Source organism: Raphanus sativus, chromosome 4 (genome assembly GCF_000801105.2).
Source record: "Raphanus sativus cultivar WK10039 chromosome 4, ASM80110v3, whole genome shotgun sequence".
NCBI lineage: Eukaryota > Viridiplantae > Streptophyta > Magnoliopsida > Brassicales > Brassicaceae > Raphanus > Raphanus sativus.
In genome coordinates, this window is record NC_079514.1 from 6,274,005 (window position 1) to 6,298,512 (window position 24,508).

Sequence of the window (24,508 nt, forward strand, 5' to 3'; positions counted from 1 at the left end):
GCCAATGTCTAAATTTAAATACACAATGAAGAATTTGGTTTTCGGTTTAGTTTTATAGTTTGAGGCATATAATTTGTTTGTTTTACAAAATATAAATGAACACAAATAAATATATTTCAGAATGGTCTGAAAATTCGTGATGGATATATTATCTAAGAAGTCCTTAAGCAAAATTGATTACCAAAAAGAAAGTCCTAAGCCAAATTATAAAAAAAAACAGTGCTCATTTCCATGTCTTTCGTTAATGTAATAGATTTTTTTATTCTTTTAAATTAGCTTTTAATCAGTAGTGTTGCTCGCTTAAACATTAAACTACTGAAGTGAGTATTATATACTACCAGTATAAATATTTCTACATAAGGTGAATATGGATAAAATAGTTTTTGTAGAGTCTAAATTCCAGTAAGTTAGATCTAAAATATATAAATTCGTTAATTACAATTATAAAGTTTTGTTTATAATTAGGTTTCAAAGGTTATTGATTGGCTATTGATATTGTGATTTGATTTTAATTCTATTGGCTATTGATATTGTGATTTGATTTTAATTTTGGGGGGGTTTTTTTGGTCAACAATTTTGGGTTTTATTTGGTTCAGTTCAAAGTGTTAAATCTAAAACTCCACCCACCCCTGTGTGGTACCAGTTGTACATATATCATATTATGGAAAAGAAATTAAAAGCGAGGAAAATACAAATAAATGGTCAAAGGCGGGTCGTCGTGTAATAATGTCTTTATAGCAGTTTCTTCCATCATATAGCTCTCTTACAATCGGCCTTCACTTTCTGCGCAAAGAAAAGCAAGCATTCTTCTTCTTCTTCTCTTCCTTTTCTTTCTCCATGTCTTATTAATGCTTCTGATCTTCTCCTCTATCTCTTCGATAAACCACTTTATCTTGTTCTTCGAAGAGCTAATCAATTAATTAAAACTCTTTCGTCTACATTGTTGTTCTCTTCGCCATGCCTTTGCCTTGGAAGAAATCGAAATCGGGTCGGATCACGAGATTCGTATCGGACCTCCAACAATCTCCGAAACGCGGCGGATCTCTCGTCGTCGAGACTGGATTCCCGACCTCTCTCATCGACCTCTTCGTCAAGAATCGCGATCGCCTCAAGAAATCTTCTTCTAAACGCAACAACGAAGCTCAGACACAAACCGTTCCGACACGACTGCGTGTTCCGTCTCCCCCTCCTCCTTCTCTGCCTCAGAAGCTCGATCCACCGTCGGTTACGGCGGCGAGTAAGATCGAGGAGATCCCCGTCAGTGCGGAGAGTATAGACGACGGCGACAGCGATGGAAACGGCGACCGTCGCGGCGGAGGAGGAGGATGCGTTTTGACGGTGGTTGTGATTAAGGTTTTCTTTGTGGCTGTGCTCGCCCTGAGCACCAAAAAGCTAGCATTGGGGATCACTCTCTCCGCCTTCTCCCTCCTCTTCCTCGAGCTCTTGGTGGCGCGCGTGTTCAATCTCCCCAACCTCCGCCCCGACCCGCAGGTTCGGCTCCATTCGCTTATAGGGAGGAACCGTAAAGAGAAGCTAGAAGAATCATCATTGGTCTCTTTCGAAATCGTTGAAAGCTTTGAAGAATCGAGAGATTGCGTTGAGGAAGCGTCGACATTGGATGAGGCGAAACCTGTGGCGGAGGAGGAGAGAGAGATGCAGGAGATCAGAGACGTGGTGTTCACGAAAGAGAAGAGTAAAAGCGGGAAGCTCAAGTCGAAGATAGTGAAGAAGTTGAGGAGTTACAAGAAGAAGAGGAAGACGAAGCTAAAAGAAAAAGAAGAAGCGCAATTAGGAGTAGAGGTAGTTGAAGAAGAAGAAGAGACATATGTGAGGGAAGTGTCGAGTTTGTACCCTGACGATAGAATCGAGAGCGAAGTATCTGTTGGATCGAATGATCCGCCATTGCTGGAGAGCTGTGAAGAGATCGAAAAAGAATCTGGATCGAAAGGGGATCAAACGAAGGCGGTTGTGATGATAGTGATCGCTCTTGCTGGATTGTTAAGCGGGAAAGTCTTAGCTATTGGTCTGACACTACCTTCGTGTCTCATTTTGAAATTGGTCTGCTGCAGATTTCAGACTAGGCTCTGAGGCACCAGAAAAGACTCGGCCTTTGAGAAATTTTTGTTTTGTTCCGTTTCCGTGGCAGCGGTGGGGCCCTACGGATCAGCGGTGACCGTGTTGACGGGAGTGTTGTTGGGTAGTTGGCAGTTCGAAGCTACAATTTGCTTATCCCTTATATATTATTTTAGGAGCATTAGAAATAAGTAACCTTTAATTCATGTGTGATTTACAAGTGTGCCATTTCTTAGGTGTCATCACCATAAACTCTCTCACAACCTAATTTCAAGAACCCTTAATTAACTAGACTAATTACAATAATTGCCATTAGTCATTAGATTGTTACTTAACTAATATAATCTAAGTTTTTACTTATTGACTAACCAAATAAATCATGTCTATGATTCATGTTCTTGCATTATTATTTACCATATTCTGAGTCACGGATTATATGTTGAATGCATTCGATTATTATTTACACGGTTCTCTCATTATTTGTTACTATGGATTGAAATATGGTTTCATACGATATTTTGTCTCAGTCTTACCAGATCGAAATCAAAATACAAACTAAAATACAAATGCCCTATCGTATGTACTATATTCACAATCTTCATCCCAAGCATGGTCTTTATAAATTTTACTTTATATATTTAAATTGAAGAGACCAAAAAATCTGAGTCTTCTCTTGGTTTCTACAAGTCTTCATCATATAACATTTTATATATAATTCTCAACGCCATCTAATTATTTTATCAATGCAATCTAATCATTTTATCAGACTTTTGATACATATATATTATTTTATCATGATAGTTTTGATGGTTTTTACAAGTCTTCATTATATATAATTATCGTATATATTATAAATATATAATTATCGTATATATCTAATCATTTTATAAACGTAATCTAATCATTTTATCTCAAAAGTTTGATACATATAAATTATTTTATCATGATAGTTTTGATACATACAAATCATTTTTCATGATAGTTTTGATACATATAAATCAACACAAAGTATTATTGTATTTTATATATGATAACAATAACAATAATGTCTTCTTAAAGGTCCATCAGACATAGCAAAACTCTATACGTAAAACCAGGACCCTATATTCAAATTTATCGTAATCAATTTAAAAATACAAATTCAAATCAAGGTGACATTAAATAAAAGGTTATTTTCTCAATGATCAACCGGGCACTTCATTGTTGAAAGGAAACTTCTAATAACTTTGATATTATTAGATTTACGATTTTGGAAACATTTACTTATTTCGAGAACCATAATTATGGGTCAATAATGCCAAACGGTATTTGATTCCTTGATTTTTCTGGTAATTATAGGAACTCAATTAGGGTCAGACTCTTTTAATATTATTTGATTGTTGTATATAAGGAAGTATAAATTATTATTTCAAATTATTGAATCAATTATGCATCGACCTTGATGTCGTTTCCTTTAATTTTGTCATATAAAGAGAAATTACATTATTACGTTGACTAATAAATTAAGGACGATCGTAGCTCATGTAATTGGTGGGCATGTTATTTTATATTAAATAATATTTTACTTTAGTTACGGCTTTATCATATCAAGGTTTCGTTCAACCCTACACGGGTTTGACGTCTTAATATAAATATATTTCTACAATTCAAGAGACTCACCACAATCTTCTTCCCGACACACTATTTATCAAAGTTCTCTCTCAAGTAAATTCATGGCTGGATTTACAAACGTGTCCGATTCGAAACCTTTCAAGACAATGTGAAAGGTTAGGGTGAATATTGTCAGGATATAGTACCATTTCTTTTTCTTCTGACCTTAATATTATTTTTTAGTACTTTATTTAAAGCATATGAGATCATATAACTGTATTGTTATGTGCATAATTACTGCCGCTGGATTTATTTTGATAAACGAATCCTTAGTTATTTCTATTTATAGGAGTGCAAATCAGGAGTTCTGAAGAATTTTTGTGACTTTTTTTCTTTATCAGTTTATTTTGTTTCTTTATAATTTATTTCTTGCGTATTTTTTATTACCAGTGTTTCTTATAATATTATAATCATAAATTTTATTATGAAAATAATACTTCTATTTCATTATGTTTTGATTTGTCTTAAATCCATAATAAATGGACTAAAGTTATTGCATACTGTTATATATTTCATTTTAATAAAATAAATCTGACACATAACCAATTACAAAAGTTTTTTCTTAAAAACCATTAATCTTACATTATATAAACATGCACCCTTTCGAAGATGGCTACCGTTAGATCTAATATGTGTGCTTATAACTTTAAAATTTTTAATATCTATAAATTAAAAATAAAAATTTTCTTTTGGTCATTCACCCTGCGCAAGGCGCAGGTTATCACCTAGTGAAACTGTAAATTAAAAACAAAAACATATGAACAGAAGAAATAATTGTTAATTATATAATTGTTTTTTTTTTTGCCATCTAATATATTTTATTAACAGGGCCCAAACCCAAAGAAAACAGTACCATACAATACAGAAAAGCCCAACACAAAGGGCTCACATGAAAAATGCAAATGGGCCAAAGCCCAACAACATTAAAACTGACACCCAAGGCCACCACGCGGCCCACGTGTCCAGGTTTGATCGAAGAGGGACCACGTATAGACCTCCTCACTGATGAGGAGACACGCGTCCCGTTCAGCCACCGCTTCATCTTCCAGCCACCCGCCGTGGCCTAATCATCGGAGCCCTCACCGGAGAAGACGACACCAAACAATAGGTTTGCCGGAACTCACCGGAGACTGCATACTCCCCTTTCATCGTACTTCGCCTGACCTTTTGAACAGAGAGCTTCATGGGAAGTTCCGAGCACTCATCCTAGGCCACCGAAGTCACCAGCTTCCACCACTTTACTTCCTTCACCGTAGAGTATCACCGCGAAACAGCCAGGATCTCATCCCGAAGCAAAACCATCACATGCACTGAGTCACCCGTCGGACAACCCGACTCGCCAAAAACCCGAACCGCCATCATAAAACGCGGAAAAACCGTACAAAGTATCTTAAGCCGAACGTTTACCTCGGTGTGGACGGTACAACGTCGGAGTCATAGCCGGCCGACCACCAAAGGTAAAGGTGCGATGCCGGAAATAGAAAAGCCGCAAAGAAACAGAAAAGAAAAAACGCAAGGCGAAAAGGAAATCGAGAGCCGGACCGACGGTAGCTATGGAAGCCCACCCGTCGGCCGGAGAACACAAATCACCGCGATGGTTGCCTTAGAAAGAAGTCGGAGCGATTTTTAAGAGAGAGAGATGATAGGATTTGTTATCTGTTTTTCACTTTTTAATTATATAATTGTTTACTGTGAAGGAAAACAAGTTATTAATATTTTTTGAAAATCTATCTTATTAAAACAGAAACATTCTGTTGGACCTAACATTTATTTTGTAAGTTTTTAAATTAAATATACTTTTATACTTTATAATTAAATCTACATTAAATCACTAATGTTCCTTTCTTTATACTACTATCCATGTTTCCAAACAATATACTTATTTATTTATACTACTATCAATATTTCCAAACAATATATTTTATATACTACTATCAATGTTTCCAAACAATACAATAATTAATCTTAGTTATTTTATATCCATCATTTTCTCTTTAAAATTTTGTAGAAACGTCATAATTTTATAAATTACAAAATAATAAACTTCAAAATTTGGATTATAAGATTACAAATTATGAAAATATTACAATTTCAATCAAATTAGGTTACATATCGGTCATCCATGAGTTCAATCGGTTAGTCTCGGGTTTTAGTGACTTTTTAATATGAATATTTTAAAAAACTAAATTGAATTGTTAGATCTCCGGATTAACCGGTATAATCACAATCGGGTTGAATTTAAAAACACTGATTTAAATACAAAAATATTTTAAATACACACCTTTAAAAGTTAACAAAATATTTGTTAAGTTATTAGTGAAATTTTTCATCGTAAAATATTCCGCGCTTCCAAAGCGCGGGTCAAGATCTAGTTTAATTGTTAATAGTGAAAGGCACTTTTAAGGCATTAACGTTGAGCCGGCTAAATTGTCATTGTTAAAAGTGAAAGTGAGAATATTATTGAATCTATAGATGAAATCGTATCTGCTGGAAAATATTATAAAATATATCCATAGTGCTGTATGAATTTAGTTGCACTGATTGCTCATTGCTCAATCATGTCTAGCATTAAGATATGTGTACACATGACTTGCTAATTAAGTGGTGTTCCCAACAAATGTAAAGGGTCATGTTTATGTGTATTTTTAATACCCAAAAAAGACAACACACCATATCCAAACTATATTGGTAATGTATACGAGTTTTCTATTGTATAATGTTCCCAACAAATGTAAAGGGTCATGTGTATGTGGGTTTCATTATGATCTTTTCTTGATGCAGAACAGTAAATCTTTTCAATCTGTTTTGGCCTTGAGAAATCAAAATAGAGGAGGGATTATGGGCTCGTCCAACAATAGCCCATGTGAAAATCGATTCGCTCACATGAGAAGACCTGAAGATTATGGGCCTCCTCGAATTACTGATCAAGTTTTATTGACCTTGACCAACAAAACAAAAAAAGTTTTGTTTAATTTCACATTTATCTCGTTATTAGATTAGTAAACAATATAATTAAGAAAATAGAGTGAAGTCCAAAATAATATCGTTATCCATTAGAGAGCAAGCAAGCAAGCAAGCCACCAGTGACAGTAAGCCACCTCCGTGAACATGACTCTAACCTGTTAATTTACATAAACACCCTTACCACGTAATCAACACACACATCCCAAAGATGGATCTGAGTCTGCAGCTACAGATTGGCGGCACGTTCGTCAAAGGCCCCTCGTGCTGTTCGTCTTATTGGGCTTCACCTTCTCCCTCCACGTCACTCTCTCTTCCACGTGATTATATTTCTTCCCCGTTTCTTCATCGAAGACTCAACTCCCTTAACACCTCTCGCTTTCGCTCTCGTGGAATCCGATTAAGACGACGGAGCGGTTCCTCGGCGATGCCTTGTTCTTCCTCTTCTGAGACTCTAACGGCTTCTCGCGTCGATTGTGGCGGCGGAGGAAGTGGACGCGGAGGCGGACTCGCTTGCGCTGGAGCTGATAACGCTTCTGTAGCTAACTTCAAGCTGAACGAATCAACCTTCCTTGCTTCCCTCATGCCTAAGAAAGAAATCCGCGCGGATCTCTTCCTCGAAGCTCATCCTGAGTACGACGGCCGCGGCGTCGTTATCGCTATCTTTGGTACTTCCTTCAATCTTAGTCTAGGTTGTTTATACTGGATCAGATCACTTGAGAGATTATTTTGGTTCTATAGTCTGTAGACGTTGATCTCGTTTGTATATGTATCTCTGATTGAGGAGCTGACTATAATGATATTTGTGTAGATTCTGGTTTTGATCCTTCTGCTGCTGGCTTGCATGTAACATCTGATGGAAAGCCAAAGGTTCTGGACGTCATCGACTGGTAAGAATCTACTGTTCTTTAATCATTCGAATTGAATGTGATTTGATGGTTTCCTTTTTTTTTTATCACTCAGTACTGGAAGTGGGGATATAGATACTTCCACAGTGGTGAAAGCCAATGGAGATGGTCTCATTCGTGGAGCATCAGGTTGGTGATTTTTATCTAGGAAGATAGTTTTCTTGCTCATTGTTGGTTTGTTGTTGTTGTCCATTCTCTAGCTATGTATGACATACGTTGATCATTTTCTTATGTATAAATTAATTTGTTACAGGGGCACCTTTGGTTGTCAATTCTTCATGGGAAAACCCTACTGGAGAGTGGCGTGTAGGTTGCAAGTTGGTTTACCAGCTATTTACTGATGACTTAACTTCTCGTGTTAAGGTAGCCATTAAAGACGTGATCCCTTTTTGGTCTGCTGGATTAGTTATATAATCGGAAAATCTTACACCAAAGTTTTGTGTAACTGATTTGCAATCTTATTGTCTAAGACTTCTATCTGTCTATCTTATCATACAGAAAGAGAGAAGGAAAGTATGGGATGAAAAGAATCAGGAAGAAATTGCAAAGGCTGTAAAGATTCTGTATGATTTCGATCAGGTGATACGGAGATGCTGAATTTGGTTGTATAGTGAATGTTCTGAGTCTGCCACTGCTATTCATATAATATTGAGACCTCATTCTTTTTGATTCTTGCCTCCAGAAGCATAGCAAGGTGGATGATGCGAAACTGAAGAAGACACGTGAAGACCTCCAAAGCAGAGTTGATTTCCTAAAGAAACAAGCTGATGTAAGTTTAGAGACTTTCCTTTACTAGTTTTATTCTGTATACTTGTTCACTGTTTTCTTGAATCTGTGCTGTAAATCAATTGTTTTACTGTAGAAATATGAAGACAAAGGGCCTGTTATTGATGCTGTTGTGTGGCATGATGGAGAAGTATGGAGGGTTGCACTTGATACGCAGAGTCTTGAAGAAGATCCAGATTGCGGGAAACTAGCAGACTTTTCCCCCCTGACTAATTACCGGCAAGTCTTCCTTTATATATCTATCTCTTACTTAACTTTAGAAAGTTTTCACTTGGGAGTTCTCCAGTTTTACTTTATTTTCAATGCCAATCTAAAATGTAAATCAGAATTGAGCGGAAGTACGGCGTGTTTAGCCGACTAGATGCTTGCTCCTTTGTTGCTAACGTGTATGATGAGGGAAAGGTCCTAAGCATTGTAACCGATAGTTCTCCGCATGGCACTCATGTTGCTGGGATAGCTACTGCACACCACCCTGAGGTGCTAACTCATATATATAAATTATTATTGATAATTTTTTGCAGTCAATTAACTTTCGTTCTATGTGTATGCTAGGAGTACTTGTTAAACGGTGTTGCACCTGGTGCACAGATAATATCTTGTAAAATTGGAGACTCGCGGTTAGGGTCAATGGAGACCGGAACTGGCTTGACACGGGCATTGATAGCTGCCCTGGAGGTAATAATTCATTTTAGTGACAATGGTATACCGTTAGCTGAAAAATGCATTTGTCACTTGCTAACATTATATTGTTTGAAGTTTGAACAAAACAAGTGGTAAGTAGTGCTTGTATGGAATTCATGTCTGTGTGGACTGTTATATATAACTGCTTTGCATTGACAGAGTTATTACGGTTTTTTTTTGTATATGCTGACTTCTGTTGTAATGTTGCAGCATAATTGTGATCTTGTCAACATGAGTTATGGAGAAGCAACATTACTTCCAGACTATGGACGCTTTGTTGATCTTGTTACTGAAGTAACATCCAAACTCTTGTATTTGTTACTCAGCATTTAGTTGGTTGTGTCTTATGCTTTTAATCTTACTTATGGTTACATTCTGGTATGTTTTAGGCTGTGAACAAGAGACGCCTAGTATTTGTAAGTAGTGCTGGCAACAATGGCCCAGCATTGACAACAGTTGGTGCACCTGGTGGAACAACTTCCAGTATCATTAGTGTTGGTGCATATGTTTCTCCTGCAATGGCAGCTGGGGCCCATTCGGTGGTGGAACCTCCCAGTGAGGGGCTTGAGTACACTTGGTAATTTCACATTTTTTGTTCTTTTCATTTATTCTATTGCCAGTTGTAGCTAGCATGAAATAGTTATTGTTATATTGTAGGTCAAGCCGGGGGCCAACCTCTGATGGGGATCTTGGTGTATGCATAAGTGCACCTGGTGGGGCTGTTGCTCCTGTTCCTACATGGACGCTTCAAAGACGCATGCTCATGAACGGAACATCGATGTCATCTCCTTCTGCCTGTGGAGCAATTGCGTTACTTTTAAGTGCTATGAAGGTTTCTTCGCCAGCATTATATTTTCCTCTTGGCAAATTTGTTTCTTTTTCCTTTTTTTTTGCAGCGAATGTTCAGCTGCTGAAATTCTTTTATGCTTCTGCAGGCTGAAGGCATCCCAGTTAGCCCGTACAGTGTAAGAAGGGCCCTTGAAAATACATCAACTCCGGTAGGTGATCTACCTGAGGATAAACTAACTGCTGGACACGGGCTAATGCAAATTGATAAGTAAGATTCTATAACCTGCAATTAATTTGACACGATATTTTAAATAGTTAGTTCTCATTTATTTTGTCATGGCAGGGCATATGAATATTTGAAACAGTTTAAGGACTATCCCTGCGTATTTTATCAGATAAAGGTCAATCTCTCGGGGAAAACAAGTACGTAAACATTTGCTTTTAAGTTCTCAAGGTAGAAACTTGTTGGAAACTTGCTTGCTGAAGCATATCCCACACTCTCATTGAAGATAAACAGAACAACTGAATGTGTTGATTTCCATCATATGTTTTGCAAATGCATCTTAGTGGTAGTGTCTCTGTGTAGCTTCTAATCTAAAAGGCCTCCCTGCTTTTGGCTGGGGAAAAGTTTCCTCAATTTTTTTCTTTTTTCGACAAAATATGAACCTATCTTTTAAGAAGATTATGAACTCTATGAACACAGCTCCAACATCACGGGGCATCTACCTGCGGGAGGCTTCTGCGTGCAGACAATCTACAGAGGTGAACTGTTATATCACAGGAATATCTTAGTATGCATAGTAATCTGCTCAAATGCATTCTAACTTATATTCTATATAAACAGTCATTATCTTCATACGACATGCTATAGTCATCCTTTTTGTGGAATAATTTCTTGGATGCCCTGTCATGGAGTCAGAAATTTTCCTTAACAAATTTTACCTCCTTCGGGATAATATATTTCACTTTCAGACTTTGTGATCTCTCCTGTCTGTTTTGTGAAACAAGCATAGTTTTGACTTTACAGTGGACCGTACAAGTTGACCCGAAGTTCCATGAAGGTGCAAGTAATTTAAAGGAACTTGTGCCTTTTGAAGAATGCCTTGAGTTGCACTCCACAGACGAAGAAGTTGTACGGGTTCCTGATTATCTACTTCTCACTCATAACGGACGTAGCTTCAAGTTAGTGTTTTAAAATCCTAAATCTTAGCTGCTCGTGTTTATTTTTTTCTTACCAGCTTATCTCTGTAGTAAGATTCTATCATCTTTTTCAGCGTTGTTGTGGACCCCACAAATCTTGGGGATGGTGTGCATTACTTTGAAGTTTTTGGAATTGATTGCAAAGCTCCACAGCGTGGTGCTCTTTTCAGAATCCCGGTGACAATAATAGTTCCCAAGACTGTGGCAAATCGACCTCCAGTTATTTCATTTCAAGAAATGTCTTTCGTCTCAGGTAATTGTTTGTGATTTTTGTAATGTGTGATTTATACAACAAACAAGTCCTCTTAAATGACTGCCAATTTTTATATTGTTTTTCCTTTTTCTCAATAATTCTAACCGCAGGCCACATTGAACGGAGGTATATGGAAGTACCACATGGAGCGACATGGGCTGAGGCTACAATACGGACTTCAGGGTTTGATACTACACGGAGATTTTATATTGATACCCTTCAGGTAGGAAACGTTTAAGCAGAGTTCACGTCTCTGTTGCTGCTGGTTCTAATCGTTACTTGATCTGCAGCTTTGCCCATTGCGAAGGCCTATCAAGTGGGAGAGCGCAGCAACTTTCGCATCTCCCTCTGCTAAAAGTTTTGCGTTTCCTGTGGTTAGTGGTCAAACAATGGAACTAGCTCTAGCTCAGTTCTGGTCCAGTGGCCTTGGAAGTCGTGAACCAACTATCGTTGACTTTGAGGTAGAACCAACAATTATGTGTGTGTGTGAGTTTTATTGTCTTTTGTGTTGACATGTGTCAGGTAATGAAAGTTATAAGATATTTTCCCCCTTTTTGTTTTAATCGTGCTGGTTTCCTAACTGAATTGCATTGATCATGCTGGTGTATCTTTTGGCCAATTTTGATTCTTTGCTTATTTCTTTCTGCAGTTTGGCTCCCTTACCAGTTTTAGCATCAACTTAGTTGGATGTTAGGTATCCGGTTAAGTAATAGTTACCCCTGCATATGCATTCTCGTTTAGGAATGGGTTTGGAAACGAATTTCAGGTGAATAGGTATAAAATGTGTTATTGACCAGTCTCCATGTTGTCACAACAATCTTTTGAACGAAGTTCTCTATGTTCAAGTAGCTCAGGCCTACTAACTAATAACTATATTGCATTGTAACTTGTTAGAAATGATTTGATGCAAGTTATGTGTATTCGAGATTGAGGTCCATGGAATTGGGGTCAATAGGAGTGGTTTTGTAAACAAATTCCAGGTGTATAGGTATATAAAATGTGTTATTGACCAGTCTTCATGCTGTCAGACTAATGTTACGAACAAAGTTTTAAGTTCAAGTCACCCAGGCCTACTAACTGTATCGAGTACATTGTGAGTTGTTAGATACGAATTGATGTAAGTTATATGTTTTTTCTAGATCGAATTCCACGGAATTGGTGTCAATAAAGAAGAATTGATACTTGATGGAAGTGAAGCACCAATAAAAGTTGAAGCTGAAGCACTATTGGCATCTGAAAAACTCGTTCCCGTAGCTGTTCTGAACAAGGTACATTACGTGTGGAGATGGTATCTTCTCCTTTTTCCTGTAATTTTAGAATTGTTTATGGATGGTGTTTTGTTTTAACTGAAGATACGAGTTCCATATCAACCTGTTGATACACAACTCAAGACTCTATCAACTGGGCGCGATAGACTACTGTCGGGCAAACAGATACTAGCATTGACATTAACGTGGGTTATGCTTCTACTTTCTTAGTTACTTATCTATTTATCAAATTGTTACAATAATTTGCATCCTTCTGTTTCTGCAGCTACAAGTTCAAATTAGACGATGCAGCTGAAGTGAAACCTTATATACCCTTATTGAACAATCGCATATATGACACTAAGTTTGAGTCCCAATTTTATATGATCTCTGATGCCAACAAGGTACTCTTCGAACTTGCCACCTAAAAATCTGATATGATAAAGTGTACCCTAGTTCGGTTATGTCCTGTAAAAACGCGTTTCTACTTTTCTTGTGTAGCAAATTTGGTTATGTCTTACTTTTACAGTATTTTCTTGCCTTAACATGTTGTCCTGATATTTTTCAGCGTGTATATGCAACGGGTGATGTTTATCCGGAGTCTTCCAAACTTCCCAAGGGAGAATATAAACTTCAGCTGTATCTAAGGTTTGTGCTACATCTTTGATGTTGCAGCTGTTTTAAAATTTGAAAAGTTGAGTTTGTGCACACGAGATCTCCAGCCAGAACCAACCTCTGTAAAATATATTTCATGGTTGACAACTTTGTTTCACAGTTACGTACTTAGTCTACTATCTAAAAGCTAATTGCTTTCACCAGGCATGAAAATGTGCAGTTGCTGGAAAAGTTGAAGCAGCTCACTGTGTTTATTGAAAGAAACATGGGGGTAAGATTTTGATTATGTTTTACTTTATCTTAAGAAGCTAGATGTTTTACCAAGAAAAAGTTGGAGTTAATTCTTTTTGCATGTATGCTGATGTTAGATGTTCTTTAGCAACTGATATTTAAATCTATTTTGTTGGTGATGTAGGAGATTCGGCTGAACTTACACTCTGAACCAGATGGTCCAGTCACAGGAAATGGTGCCTTTAAATCCTCTGTTCTAATGCCAGGGTACTCTTTTAGCTCATTACTACTTTTAAGTTGTCTGACTAAAGCTACTTTGGTTGTTCTCTGATTGTTTTTCTCACCTCATTTATCACCTGCAGGGTGAAGGAAGCATTTTATCTGGGCCCACCAACTAAGGATAAGCTACCCAAGGTTTAGTAGATTGTTGAAAAGTATAATTAGTGTTCTGATGCATTATATTGCTCTCAAATGTGCACTTTTGATTTCACTTGCAGAATACTCCCCCGGGATCTGTGTTGGTGGGAGAAATATCATATGGGAAATTGTCATTTGATGATAAAGAAGGGAGGAATCCAACGGATAACCCTGTATCTTATCCGATATCATTTGTGGTTCCACCAACTAAGGTATTTAAAACTACCTTTTATTGTCTGGTTTTCCTATAGGTTAGTGATACTTGATGCATTGCAATCTGGTACATGAGCTCATTGTTTGGCTTTATCAGATTTTCCTTGTATTCCAATTTTCTGATATTCTGTTGTTGTTGTTGGTCTTTTATTCAATAGCCTGAGGAAGACAAGAAGGTAGTTTCTTCTACAAAAAGCTGTGAATCAGTATCAGAACGCTTGGAACAAGAGGTACTATTTGCAGAAGCATGTTTCATATCGACGACTCTTACTGAACTTTATGGTCGAATATTCTATTATGTAACTAAATCAAGTACTTGTTTTGTGAACATTGAGGGGTGGGTTTTCTTCTCTACATTATATTTTACGGAATCATTTTCCTGTGATCAGGTTCGAGACACAAAGATCAAATTTCTTGGGAACCTTAAACAAGAAACTGAGGAAGAGCGTTCAGAGTGGAAAAAGTTGTGTGCCTGTCTCAAGGTTTGCCAGCTAAAGGCTTTTATGTTTTTCGTATTCACGAATGATTTGTGCCACGCCACATAAGTTGGGAAGTTTTGATTAAATGTATCCAAATCCGAAATGATTAACTTGAGCATATGTTCCTTGGCAGTCTGAATACCCAAGCTACACTCCGTTGCTTGCTAAGATCTTGGAAGGTTTGTTATCTCGGTCTGATGGTGGGGACAAAATCAGCCATCACGAAGAGGTGAAGTTTCAAATAAGTTACTAATCTCTGAATATTGTTGCTCTACTTATACAGTCCTCAAAAGTATAAATGCTCAATAATCTCTTCAGCGTGTATAATTGGTGTGGGAAATTACGCTGAACATCTCCTCTTGTTTTTTCTTGCAGATTATTGATGCTGCAAACGAAGTAGTGCGCAGTGTTGACGTAGACGAGTTAGCAAGATTCTTGCTAGACAAAAGTGAACCAGAAGATGATGAAGCTGAGGTTTGATATCTTTATCTATTACTTTTATTAACTAGCTACTTGCTTTTATTTACGACTCCACCTTACTGTGCTATATTGTTGTTCAAACTAGACTTTAAAGAAAAAAATGGAGATGACCCGTGACCAACTAGCAGAAGCACTATACCAGAAAGGGTTAGCCATGGCGAGAATCGAGAATCTGAAGGCAAAAGACCCATATATATATATTCGATCTCAGTTATTTCATCGTTAACTGTTGATTAATAGATTAGTAACGTGTTAGTTGGTGATTATGTTGCAGGGTAAGAAGGAAGAAGAAGAAGGAAGTAGCCAAAAGGATAAGTTCGAAGAGAATTTCAAAGAACTGACAAAATGGGTTGACGTGAAATCATCCAAGTTCGGCACTCTCACTGTTCTAAGGGAGAAACGGCTCTCACGACACGGGACCGCATTGAAGGTAAACAACTAACACACGTCTTACCAAATCTTTCAAATGCACCAAGAAAAAACTGCATGTGATTGATTATCTGACTCTAAAAAAAAAACAAATTGATAATGATTGTCCAGGTACTTGATGACTTGATCCAAAACGAGAACGAGACTGCTAATAAGAAACTATACGAACTTAAACTGGGTTTGCTGGAGGAGTTAGGTTGGAGTCATTTGGTTACGTATGAGAAGCAGTGGATGCAAGTTCGTTTCCCTACAAGCTTACCTCTCTTTTAGTTGTTCTTCTTAATGCTTCATTTTCCGTTCAATAAAAGGCGTTTGTTCTCAAACCCAAACCTACTTGTTTCATTTTCTCTGTATGTTCCAATATATTCCAGTTGTGAATTGAACAATTTAGGATTTGTGTCAACTGTCAACGTACAATTCTATATTATCAGATTTTATTTGTATTCATTATACCTTTTTAGTTTTTCTATTTTTAAAGTTGAAATGAAAAATTCAGTTGGTTACCAAATATTAGAGTAAGAGCATCATTATTGATTGTCCTTAGTTTTGAGTCTTTAGGTTATTTAATTAATTTTTTGTGTTAAGAAACAAAGATAAAGACAAATCTCAAAAGGGTTGATTATTGGTAGGACTTTTAGTTGTTTCCTAGTAAATTAAATTGCACAACTTGTATGACAAGTAATAAAAAGACCCTAAGATAGATCACATGTTTTTGTCATGGCTACCAAGAAATTATAGAAAGACAGCTACATGTACTCAGACCAATTCATTAGTTTGGAACAGAAGGTATCCGATGAGTTCATCCGGAGAGAAAAGGCCAAGCGCTTTTTCAGAAGTTTTGTTAGCTTCTGTGCTGTAAGATCTATGTAGAACTTCAGGTGCTACGTAGTAAGCACTGCCAACAATGTCATTGAGCCTCTCATCTGCAAAATGGATAAAAAAACAAATGTTGGTCGTCTAGATTGTGGAGGCTAAGTAGAAGACAACATTTTTTTTTACCTGCTCTCACGTAATCTGACAAACCAAAATCTATTGCTTTTAACTGAGAACTGTCTTCTTTTGAGGCATAAAAAGAAGTTCTGATCCAAACAGTTTTAAGTAAACTTCAAAGAAGATCAAATGTATAAGTGGAAGTAAAGATCTTTTTAACCACCTCAGGTTTGAGATCACAGTGTACAACACTTTGGAGATGACAAAAGGCAACCACATTCAAGATCTGATCATAATAGTCTTTGCATCTTCCTCTATGTACTTGCCACCTCTGCACATAAAACAAAACATCAAAACATCTTACTTGGGAAGAGTATCATCATCATAATCCATTAATTTTTACCTAGAGAGTATTCTATCCAAAAGCTCTCCTCCTTCACATAGCCTAAAGCAACAAAGATCACCAGACAAAGCTCTCAATATCTTCACTTCTCTCCTCACATCTTCAATAGCAAAAGCCGTCGTCATCTAACACAAAACAGAACATCAAAACAGAAGGCCAAGTGCAACATACCCAACAGATTCAATATCAACTGTCCATAACTTCTTCAGCAACATCAACATCAATGGCCTCCAGAGCAGCCAAAGCATTGCTCTGTATTTGAATCGGACCTCTGTAATGTCCTTCTCCTCTTATAGCACTCAGATCCTTCTCGAACACAACCACATCGAACCCTTTCTTCTTCGCCGCGAGAGCAAACACTAAACCTCCGATCCCACCTCCCACCACCAGAACCCTCGGTTTCTTCCTCTTCTTCTTCTCCGGTGTCTTCTGCTCCTCCACTGATAAAGTCTCCGCCTTTACTCCGACCGACGACGGCTCCTTAATTTTCCGGTGTATTCGTTGGAGATCGATTGATTGAATAGCAAAACAGAGTTGAACTCATTTCGATTGAAAATCAAATTTTGTTTCTTGTCTGAAGAAGACGAGAAATAGAGTAGATAGATTTGAGATAGAGATGATATTTCATCGACACCTGTCCCATAAGAACGTTTGTTTTTGTTCCTTAATTAAGGAACGTCCTTGACTTAATACATAATTTTTTTTTTTAATTCGAAAATACTGAAGGACTTTGCTAAGGAACAGCGATAATGATGGTCTAAGTATTCTTGAAGCTGACTAATGTAAATTTAAAAGAAAAAAACTGATATATGTACAATTGATGATGAACTATAAAAATGCCAATTACACAATTACATGCCAATTACACAATATTAAACCATTGATTTCCAAATTGTCAAAGTTTGCATCATTACTTTTTTTTGCATCATTAATTATTTTTAAGTATAACAATTGCAACCAAATTTGGTCTAAGTCAGTCAAGTCAACACTATTATTCACCAATTTGGTCACGAGAATCATAAACTGATTAACAACCCAAATTTCCGTAACTTTCGCAATGAATTTCAAAATCAGGTTAGCTATATTCAACAATCAACCGTTTTGAACTTTTGTGTTTGTCATCAATACCAACCCCTTTTAAGCTTTTAACCTAATGAAAAGAATCTTGTTATAGAGTTCAAGGTATTCAATATTCCAAATCATATATTAATATATTCTCCTTCACCAAACATTATTGGTTTCGTAGTACAAAACCAAACCTTTTCAATTTTTATAATAAAAACAAAAGGTTAGTCTTTTTAAACTTATGCCTTTCTTGGCAAGGTAGGTATACTCTGTTCATTCCTGAAGAAGTTCCCAGGATCAACAGCGGTCTTAATCTTAACTAATCGATCAAAATTCATACCAAAATACTTCCTCCCATACACCTCCCCTTCCTTGTAACTATTCACCCCGTGATCGTTCACACCGATGTCAACATCTCTGTAGTTCAAGTAAGCATTCCTAGGGTTCTTGCTCACAAACCCGGTCATAAAACTGTAAAGCACCTTGGCCTGGTTCAAGTAACCCTTCTCTATCTCCGCAGACGACTCTTTCCAGTTCACAGAGTACTGAATCTTGAACAGCTTCTTCCGGTGCGGGAACGGCGTCGCGTCCTCCGCCACCTCCGCCATTCTCCCACCGTAAGGATTGAAAACCAATCCGATCTTTCCTAACTCGATCATCTTCTTGAACAGAGACTCAATCCCATCTCTAGGAATCTCCCTCGCAACGTAATCGGACTTCCTCTTCCCGAAGCTAGCGGAATCAAGATCCCTATCGAGAAACACTTTGGGATCAGTCTTGGTAGCGTTCTCGTTGTTATCCCACCATAGAGCAGACTGCATCCACGTCATCTCCTCGCAAGCCTCCTTCTTGAGTCCCAGCTCTGGGAACTCCTTAGCTAGAAGCGAAACGACGTCGTCCGCTCTGCCTAAGAACAGAGCAACCACGGAAGCTCTCACCGTCTTCACCTTCTTCTTCGTAACGGGTTGAATCAGCATCCTCATGAACAGGTTCCTGTCCGTTTTCGGACCGACGGACTGCCACTTGTGAACCATGTCCACCGCTCCGGAGTCCATATACTGCTCCACTCTGAACACCGTCACGATTGCTGGTACAGGAACGAGCTTGATCTTGTAACCCAAAACGACGCCGAAGCTAGCTCCTCCTCCGCCGGAGATCGCCCAGAAAAGATCCTCTCCCATCGCTTTCCTGTCCAAAACACGACCGTTCACGTCGACGATGTTCGCGTCCTCCACGTAGTCCACAGACAAACCGAACTTCCTCACCATGTTACCGTACCCACCGCCGCTCAAGTGACCGCCGACGCCGACCGTCGGACAAACTCCGGCGGGGAACCCGTGGACATTGCTTTTCCGCCAAATCCCGTAGTAAACCTCGCCGAGTGTCGCTCCGGCGGAGATCCACGCCGTCTGATCGGCGATGTTGACGGTTACGTCGCGGAGATTCGACATGTCGAGTATGAAGAACGGTTTGTCGGAGATGTAGGAGAGACCGTCGTAGTCGTGCCCGCCGCTTCGGATCTTGAAGACGAAGTTTAAGGGCTTCGAGCAGAGGACGGCGGCGCTGACGTGGTTATAGGTGCGAGGAGTGACGATGATTGTTGGTTTGGGAGTGGAGGAAGTGTTGAACCTCGCGTTTCGGATGTAAGCTCGGAGGACTGAGGAGTAAGAAGGGTTTGTCTGAGAGAAGACATTTTTGGCGACTTGGGCTTGTGTGGATTTAGTCTTGTCGGAGAAACATTGAACGAAGGATTCGTAGACAGATGCCGAGGAGGGAGGTGCGGCGAGCGAGGAGATAGGGAGAGAGACGAAGAAGAAGAGAGAGAGAAGAACAGAGACAAAGGTTTGTGTTTTAATCATTGTTGAAATGATTCGTTTGCTTTGTTCTTCTTCTATGTATTGTTATGTACTTTTATAACAGCGAGACAGAGGATGTCCGTAACTTTTTCAGTTTTTCTAGTAATTGTTTATTTTAACTCCATTATCGATAATTTTTTATTTGGTATAATATCTGATTTTAGGGGAAGAAAATGTTAAAGTATCTACTTATATTATTTATATCATTCTATAATTGTTTTGATTCTCATCCACTGCACATTTTATAATTTTATTTTATATGTTTAATCAATTTTCGTAGCATTAGTTGGTGGCTTGGTGTCCGTGACTCTGTAGCAAAGGTTGGGTTATGAACTTCACAGGAAACTGGAGAAGAAAAAAACAGGTTTAAAGAGAAAATTTTGCATATTTGTTTGAAAAAAGAATGAAGATATTTGTTTGATGAATTGTTTTTGACTTACTGTTAATGATTTTTTAAAAAATATGTTAAATTTATTAAAATCATATTGTTTTTTAATTAGTTAGGTTTAGACTAGACTAAATTATTAGTTATTTATTTGTTTTACTGTCTTATCAAATTACAATATTTTCTTTGTCTTCTCTTCTTATTATGTTAACTGATATGTGTTGACTTCTTGTTAGGGAAAGTCCATCATCTTGGTTTCAATTGGATTGTTGATTTTTAGAATGAAATCAATTGGATTGTTGATTTCTATGTCTTCTCTTCTTATCATGTCCTCACATTTATGAATATTTGGGTTGTTTTTAAAAATTATATAATTGAAAAAGAGAGTTCGCGCGCTATCATAATAAGTACATGAATTTTGATGATAACAAATCTAAATCTAGTGAATATTACTTCATGATGTGCTTTGTTTCCGGCACTATATTTCGAATCTCTTAATACTCTCACAACTTCATATAACTTCTCAATGGACTGATGCTCTATGTTCATCTCATGAAAAGATACCATTGGTTAACAATTCGAAAAAAAAAAATCCATCATCGATTCCTCAGAGTTGTATAGCTATAGGGGTCAAGGTCTGCCAATGACACGATGGAGACATTCAAACTGTTACTATATCTTTTCTATTCCTTGCTGGTTAGTTAGTCGACAGCAAAACCACCGGTTCAACTACCGTGGCTCCGACCATAGTTTGGCCGTCCCCCGGTCAGGTACCCGTCCAGCGCCATCCCTAATAATTAAGAGACTTCAAGCAAATTGAATGTGTGGCCTTATGTTTCTGTTAATTGATTTCACTGTTGAGTTATGTCATAATACGTTTTTGTTTATTTTAAAATACATAATACCATTATTTTATCATATATTTAATATTTAAATAAAGAATTATTTTTTTACAGTTAGTTAGCAAGAAATTATGATTTTACAGTTATTTTACGGTTTTAGTAGAAATTGAACACAATTTTACAGTAATCATAGAAAAATATGATTTGTGGTTTTAGTGGGAATATGTACTTTTGCTATTTTAAGAGGAAAGTATGATTTCATGATTTTGGCAGTGCGGAAAAAAAATTGACAAAAGAGTTTTCATGGTTTTGGTGAAAAAATTGATTTTACAATTTTGGTGAAAAACTTAATTTTACAGTTTTGACAATAAATCATGATTAGACTTGGTTTATGAAAACAACCAAATATAATTTTATATATAAGAAAAATTAAGTTAGATATGGTTTATTAAAATTGATTTATATATATGAAAAGATAAATAGAACTTAGTACTATATAACTTTGGTTTAGTAATCCTTTGTTTGTATATATTTGTTTTGAGTTTATGTTGGTTATAAGTTTTTATTGGTTTGGTTATGGATAATTAATTGTCCATTTTAATATAAACTATTTTAATCCAGTTTCCTAAATCTATTAGTTTTTTTTATTCATTAATCAGTTTGTACCTAATTTTTTTATCTATTAATTTCTGTGATTTGGATTGAATTGGATATAGATTCATTAACATTATTTGACAATCCTAGCCTTGCCACTAGAAGAATTTTAGATAAAATATGGTGACTTCGTCGTTCCTCAATTGTTGGCGGCGATGTTGTAGCCGTTATATCGATGTATTGTTGAAAGTCATCGACGTTGGAACAAAGAGACTTGTGGAGGTGCGATTGCGATCATGATCCTATACAACAGGAAATGGTTGAATAGGCTGTTGAACAGGTCTTACTCTTAACATCCCCGTATCCGGCTCATGCACCACAGTCCATTCGCTAACACTGTCCAAAAACACCATTTACTACTCCAAACCAAACACTAAATATCAACAATCTACCGGTTTTCAGATTTGGTTTGCATCACCAGCAATTTTGACATATTACTTCTCTCTCAATCTAGGCACATACTTTATTGAAAGTTTGGTGAAAAGAGAAACAATACAATAGTCCAAAACCAATGCATTCTATAACACTTCACCACAGCATTACATTATTAAAGTGAAAAATTCAAATTTTATATCAAAAGATAAACAAATATCTCTTATGACTTGCGTGGCAAGGTAGGTATACTCTGTTCATTCCTAAAGAAGTTCCCAGGATCAACCTTGGTTTTAATTTTAACTAACCGATCAAAGTTCTTTCCAAAATACATTCTTCCATAAACCTCTCCTTCCTTGTAGCTATCCTTCCCCTGATCGTTCACCCCGATATCAACATCTCGATAGTTCAAGTAAGCACTTCTAGGGCTCATGCTCACAAACCTGGTCATGAAACTGTGAAGCTCTTTAGCCTGGTTCAAGAAACCCTTCTCAATCTCCGGAGACGACTCTTTCCAGTTCACAGAGTACTGAATCTTGTAAAGCATATTCCGGTGGGGGAACGGCGTTGCGTCCTCCGCAATCTCCGCCATTCTCCCACCGTAAGGATTGAAAACCAATCCGATCTTTCCTAACTCGATCATCTTCTTGAACAGAGACTCAATCCCATCTCTAGGAATCTCCCTCGCAACGTAATCAGACTTCCTCTTCCCGAAGCTAGAGGAGTCGAGGTTCCGATCGAGAAACACTTTAGGATCGGTCTCAGTAGCGTTCTTATCGTTATCCCACCACAAAGCAGACTGCATCCACGTCATCTCCGTACAGTTCTCCTTCTTTAAAGCCAGCTCAGGAAGCTCCTTATCTAGAAGCGAAACGACGTCGTCTGCTCTGCCTAAGAACAGAGCAACCACCGAAGCTCTCACCGTCTTCACCTTCTTCCTCGTCACGGGCTGAATCAGCATCCTCATGAACAGATTCCTGTCGGTTTTCGGACCGACGTACTGCCACTTGTGAACCATATCCACCGCTCCGGAGTCCATATACTGCTCCACTCTGAACACCGTAACTGTCTTCGGTACGGGAACGAGCTTGATCTTGTAACCCAAAACGACGCCGTAGCTCCCTCCTCCTCCGCCTGAGATCGCCCAGAAGAGATCCTCTCCCATCCCTCTCCGGTCCAAAACACGGCCCCACACGTCGACGATCTTCGCGTCGATCAAGTGATCCACCGACAAACCGTACTTCCTCACCATGTTACCGTACCCGCCGCCGCTCAAGTGACCGCCGACGCCGACCGTCGGACAAATTCCGGCGGGGAATCCGTGGACTCTGCTTTTCTCCCAGATTTTATAGTAAACCTCGCCGAGTGTCGCTCCGGCGGAGATCCACGCCGTCTGATCGGCGATGTTAACGGATACGTCGCGGAGGTTCGACATGTCGAGGACGAAAAACGGTTTGTCGGAGACGTAGGAGAGACCGTCGTAGTCGTGTCCGCCGCTTCGGATCTTGAAGACGAAGTTCAAGGGCTTCGAGCAGAGGACGGCGGCGCTGACGTGGCTGTATGAGCGAGGAGTGACGATGATGGTCGGTTTGGGAGTTGAGGAGGTGTTGAACCTCGCGTTTCGGATGTAAGCGCGGAGGACGGAGGTGTAGGAAGGGTTGGTCGGAGAGAAGACGTTCTTGGCGATTTGGGCTTGTGGGGTTCTCGTTCTCATGGAGAAGCATTTGAGGAACGAGTTGTAGACGGAGTGCGATGGTTGAGAGAGGGAGGAGAGAGGTAGAGAGAGGAAGAGGAGGAAGAAAACGACAGAGAGATAGGTTCGCGGCATTGTGGTAATGAAATGAAATGAGATTGAGATTCTTCTTGGGTCTCGTGTTGTGTTTTGTACTGTGCTTACTTGTTTATTTATAACCGATGAGAGAGAGAAGATGTTTCGGAAAATATTTGTATTCGTTAATTGAAACCAAATTTGAATTGAAATGTTTAACGCGTTTAAAAAAAAATTTGGCGAGAAGTGGCAAATAAAATAGAACCGAGGAGACTTTTTATTCTTTGGTCTAAAACTATGGGTATTCATTCATCACTATTCAGAACTCACCAGTAAGTCACGACCTCTTGGTTAGTGGTTACTATACTATTGTAATCAATAAAGCAATATTCTTGAACCAATTATAGCTGGTTGGTATACAAATACTTTTATTTTCTTTTAGGGAAAGGATAAGAAATGTCGTTTGTATTCTTTTTGAAAGTCACTAAACATCAATCAAAAATGCAATTAAGAAAAATAGATACAGGTAACTAGAGAGTAATTTTGTAGCACAATGATATTAAAGATGTTCGATACAAAAAAAGAATATTATAATATAAAAAGGAACGTTTGAGCCGTTAATTTCGTTTAATTTTCCTTGTTTTATTGGTCAACATTTTTTTTCTTTCTCTAAACAATACTTCCCCATTAGAACTTCACCCTGAACTTACAACAGGAATAACAAACAACAACCCAAAAAGCTCAAAAGACTGAGAAACTAAGCATGCAGATAATGTATTATCTCCTGAGACTAAAAGCTCCACACAAGGAGACAGATGAAA

General features: G+C 37.9%; 5 protein-coding genes across 6 annotated transcripts; 2 read left to right on the forward strand and 3 right to left on the reverse strand.

The window, feature by feature from the left end:
* Positions 1-758: 758 nt before the first annotated feature.
* Positions 759-2,549, forward strand: LOC108853825 (uncharacterized). Its single transcript, XM_018627269.2, has one exon. It carries the CDS (start codon positions 958-960, stop codon positions 2,086-2,088), a length of 1,131 nt encoding a protein of 376 aa, XP_018482771.1. The 5' UTR covers positions 759-957; the 3' UTR covers positions 2,089-2,549.
* A 4,331-nt stretch (positions 2,550-6,880) lies between these two features.
* On the forward strand, positions 6,881-15,859 carry LOC108854676 (tripeptidyl-peptidase 2). The gene is made up of 34 exons (XM_018628292.2): positions 6,881-7,352; positions 7,496-7,574; positions 7,648-7,721; positions 7,846-7,955; positions 8,091-8,171; positions 8,275-8,361; positions 8,455-8,597; positions 8,705-8,855; positions 8,931-9,053; positions 9,270-9,353; positions 9,449-9,636; positions 9,717-9,891; positions 9,995-10,116; positions 10,192-10,271; positions 10,552-10,610; positions 10,876-11,030; positions 11,123-11,301; positions 11,412-11,524; positions 11,592-11,762; positions 12,441-12,569; positions 12,654-12,754; positions 12,835-12,952; positions 13,117-13,196; positions 13,368-13,434; positions 13,579-13,661; positions 13,757-13,808; positions 13,892-14,023; positions 14,183-14,254; positions 14,414-14,506; positions 14,637-14,732; positions 14,879-14,977; positions 15,069-15,161; positions 15,258-15,413; positions 15,524-15,859. Exons 1-34 carry the CDS (start codon positions 6,896-6,898, stop codon positions 15,680-15,682), a joined length of 4,161 nt encoding a protein of 1,386 aa, XP_018483794.2. The 5' UTR covers positions 6,881-6,895; the 3' UTR covers positions 15,683-15,859.
* Positions 15,860-16,006: 147 nt separating this feature from the next.
* Positions 16,007-17,421, reverse strand: LOC108851654 (CDPK-related kinase 5-like). 2 transcript variants are annotated; one of them, XM_057007100.1, is made up of 4 exons: positions 16,746-17,420; positions 16,566-16,673; positions 16,412-16,491; positions 16,007-16,335 (listed from the first exon to the last, which is right to left on the reverse strand). In XM_057007100.1, exons 2-4 carry the CDS (start codon positions 16,619-16,621, stop codon positions 16,169-16,171), a joined length of 303 nt encoding a protein of 100 aa, XP_056863080.1. In that variant the 5' UTR covers positions 16,622-16,673; positions 16,746-17,420; the 3' UTR covers positions 16,007-16,168. The 2 variants fall into 2 exon arrangements, 1 of the variants encoding a protein (XP_056863080.1); XR_001949348.2 differs by having other exon boundaries at positions 16,198-16,335; positions 16,412-16,673; positions 16,746-16,845; positions 16,917-17,421.
* Positions 17,422-17,928: 507 nt separating this feature from the next.
* On the reverse strand, positions 17,929-19,762 carry LOC108854805 (berberine bridge enzyme-like 21). The gene has a single exon (XM_018628471.2). The coding sequence runs from the start codon at positions 19,667-19,669 to the stop codon at positions 18,050-18,052; it is 1,620 nt and encodes a 539-aa protein (XP_018483973.2). The 5' UTR covers positions 19,670-19,762; the 3' UTR covers positions 17,929-18,049.
* Positions 19,763-22,045: 2,283 nt separating this feature from the next.
* LOC108854806 (berberine bridge enzyme-like 21) lies at positions 22,046-23,996 on the reverse strand. The gene has a single exon (XM_018628472.2). The coding sequence runs from the start codon at positions 23,994-23,996 to the stop codon at positions 22,143-22,145; it is 1,854 nt and encodes a 617-aa protein (XP_018483974.2). The 3' UTR covers positions 22,046-22,142.
* Between the last annotated feature and the right edge of the window lie 512 nt (positions 23,997-24,508).

Excerpts from the sequence above, each read along its gene's own strand:
- LOC108853825 (XM_018627269.2), top strand. The coding sequence starts at position 958 with ATGCCTTTGCCTTGGAAGAAATCGAAATCGGGTCGGATCACGAGATTC.
- LOC108854676 (XM_018628292.2), top strand. The coding sequence starts at position 6,896 with ATGGATCTGAGTCTGCAGCTACAGATTGGCGGCACGTTCGTCAAAGGC. Across the intron at positions 8,172-8,274 it reads TTCTGTATGATTTCGATCAG|AAGCATAGCAAGGTGGATGA; the intron begins GTGATACGGAGA and ends TCTTGCCTCCAG. Across the intron at positions 15,414-15,523 it reads GACACGGGACCGCATTGAAG|GTACTTGATGACTTGATCCA; the intron begins GTAAACAACTAA and ends ATGATTGTCCAG.
- LOC108851654 (XM_057007100.1), bottom strand. The coding sequence starts at position 16,621 with ATGTGGTTGCCTTTTGTCATCTCCAAAGTGTTGTACACTGTGATCTCA. Across the intron at positions 16,492-16,565 it reads ACTGTGATCTCAAACCTGAG|AACTTCTTTTTATGCCTCAA; the intron begins GTGGTTAAAAAG and ends TGTTTGGATCAG. Across the intron at positions 16,336-16,411 it reads GTCAGATTACGTGAGAGCAG|ATGAGAGGCTCAATGACATT; the intron begins GTAAAAAAAAAT and ends TCCATTTTGCAG.
- LOC108854805 (XM_018628471.2), bottom strand. The coding sequence starts at position 19,669 with ATGATTAAAACACAAACCTTTGTCTCTGTTCTTCTCTCTCTCTTCTTC.
- LOC108854806 (XM_018628472.2), bottom strand. The coding sequence starts at position 23,996 with ATGAATACCCATAGTTTTAGACCAAAGAATAAAAAGTCTCCTCGGTTC.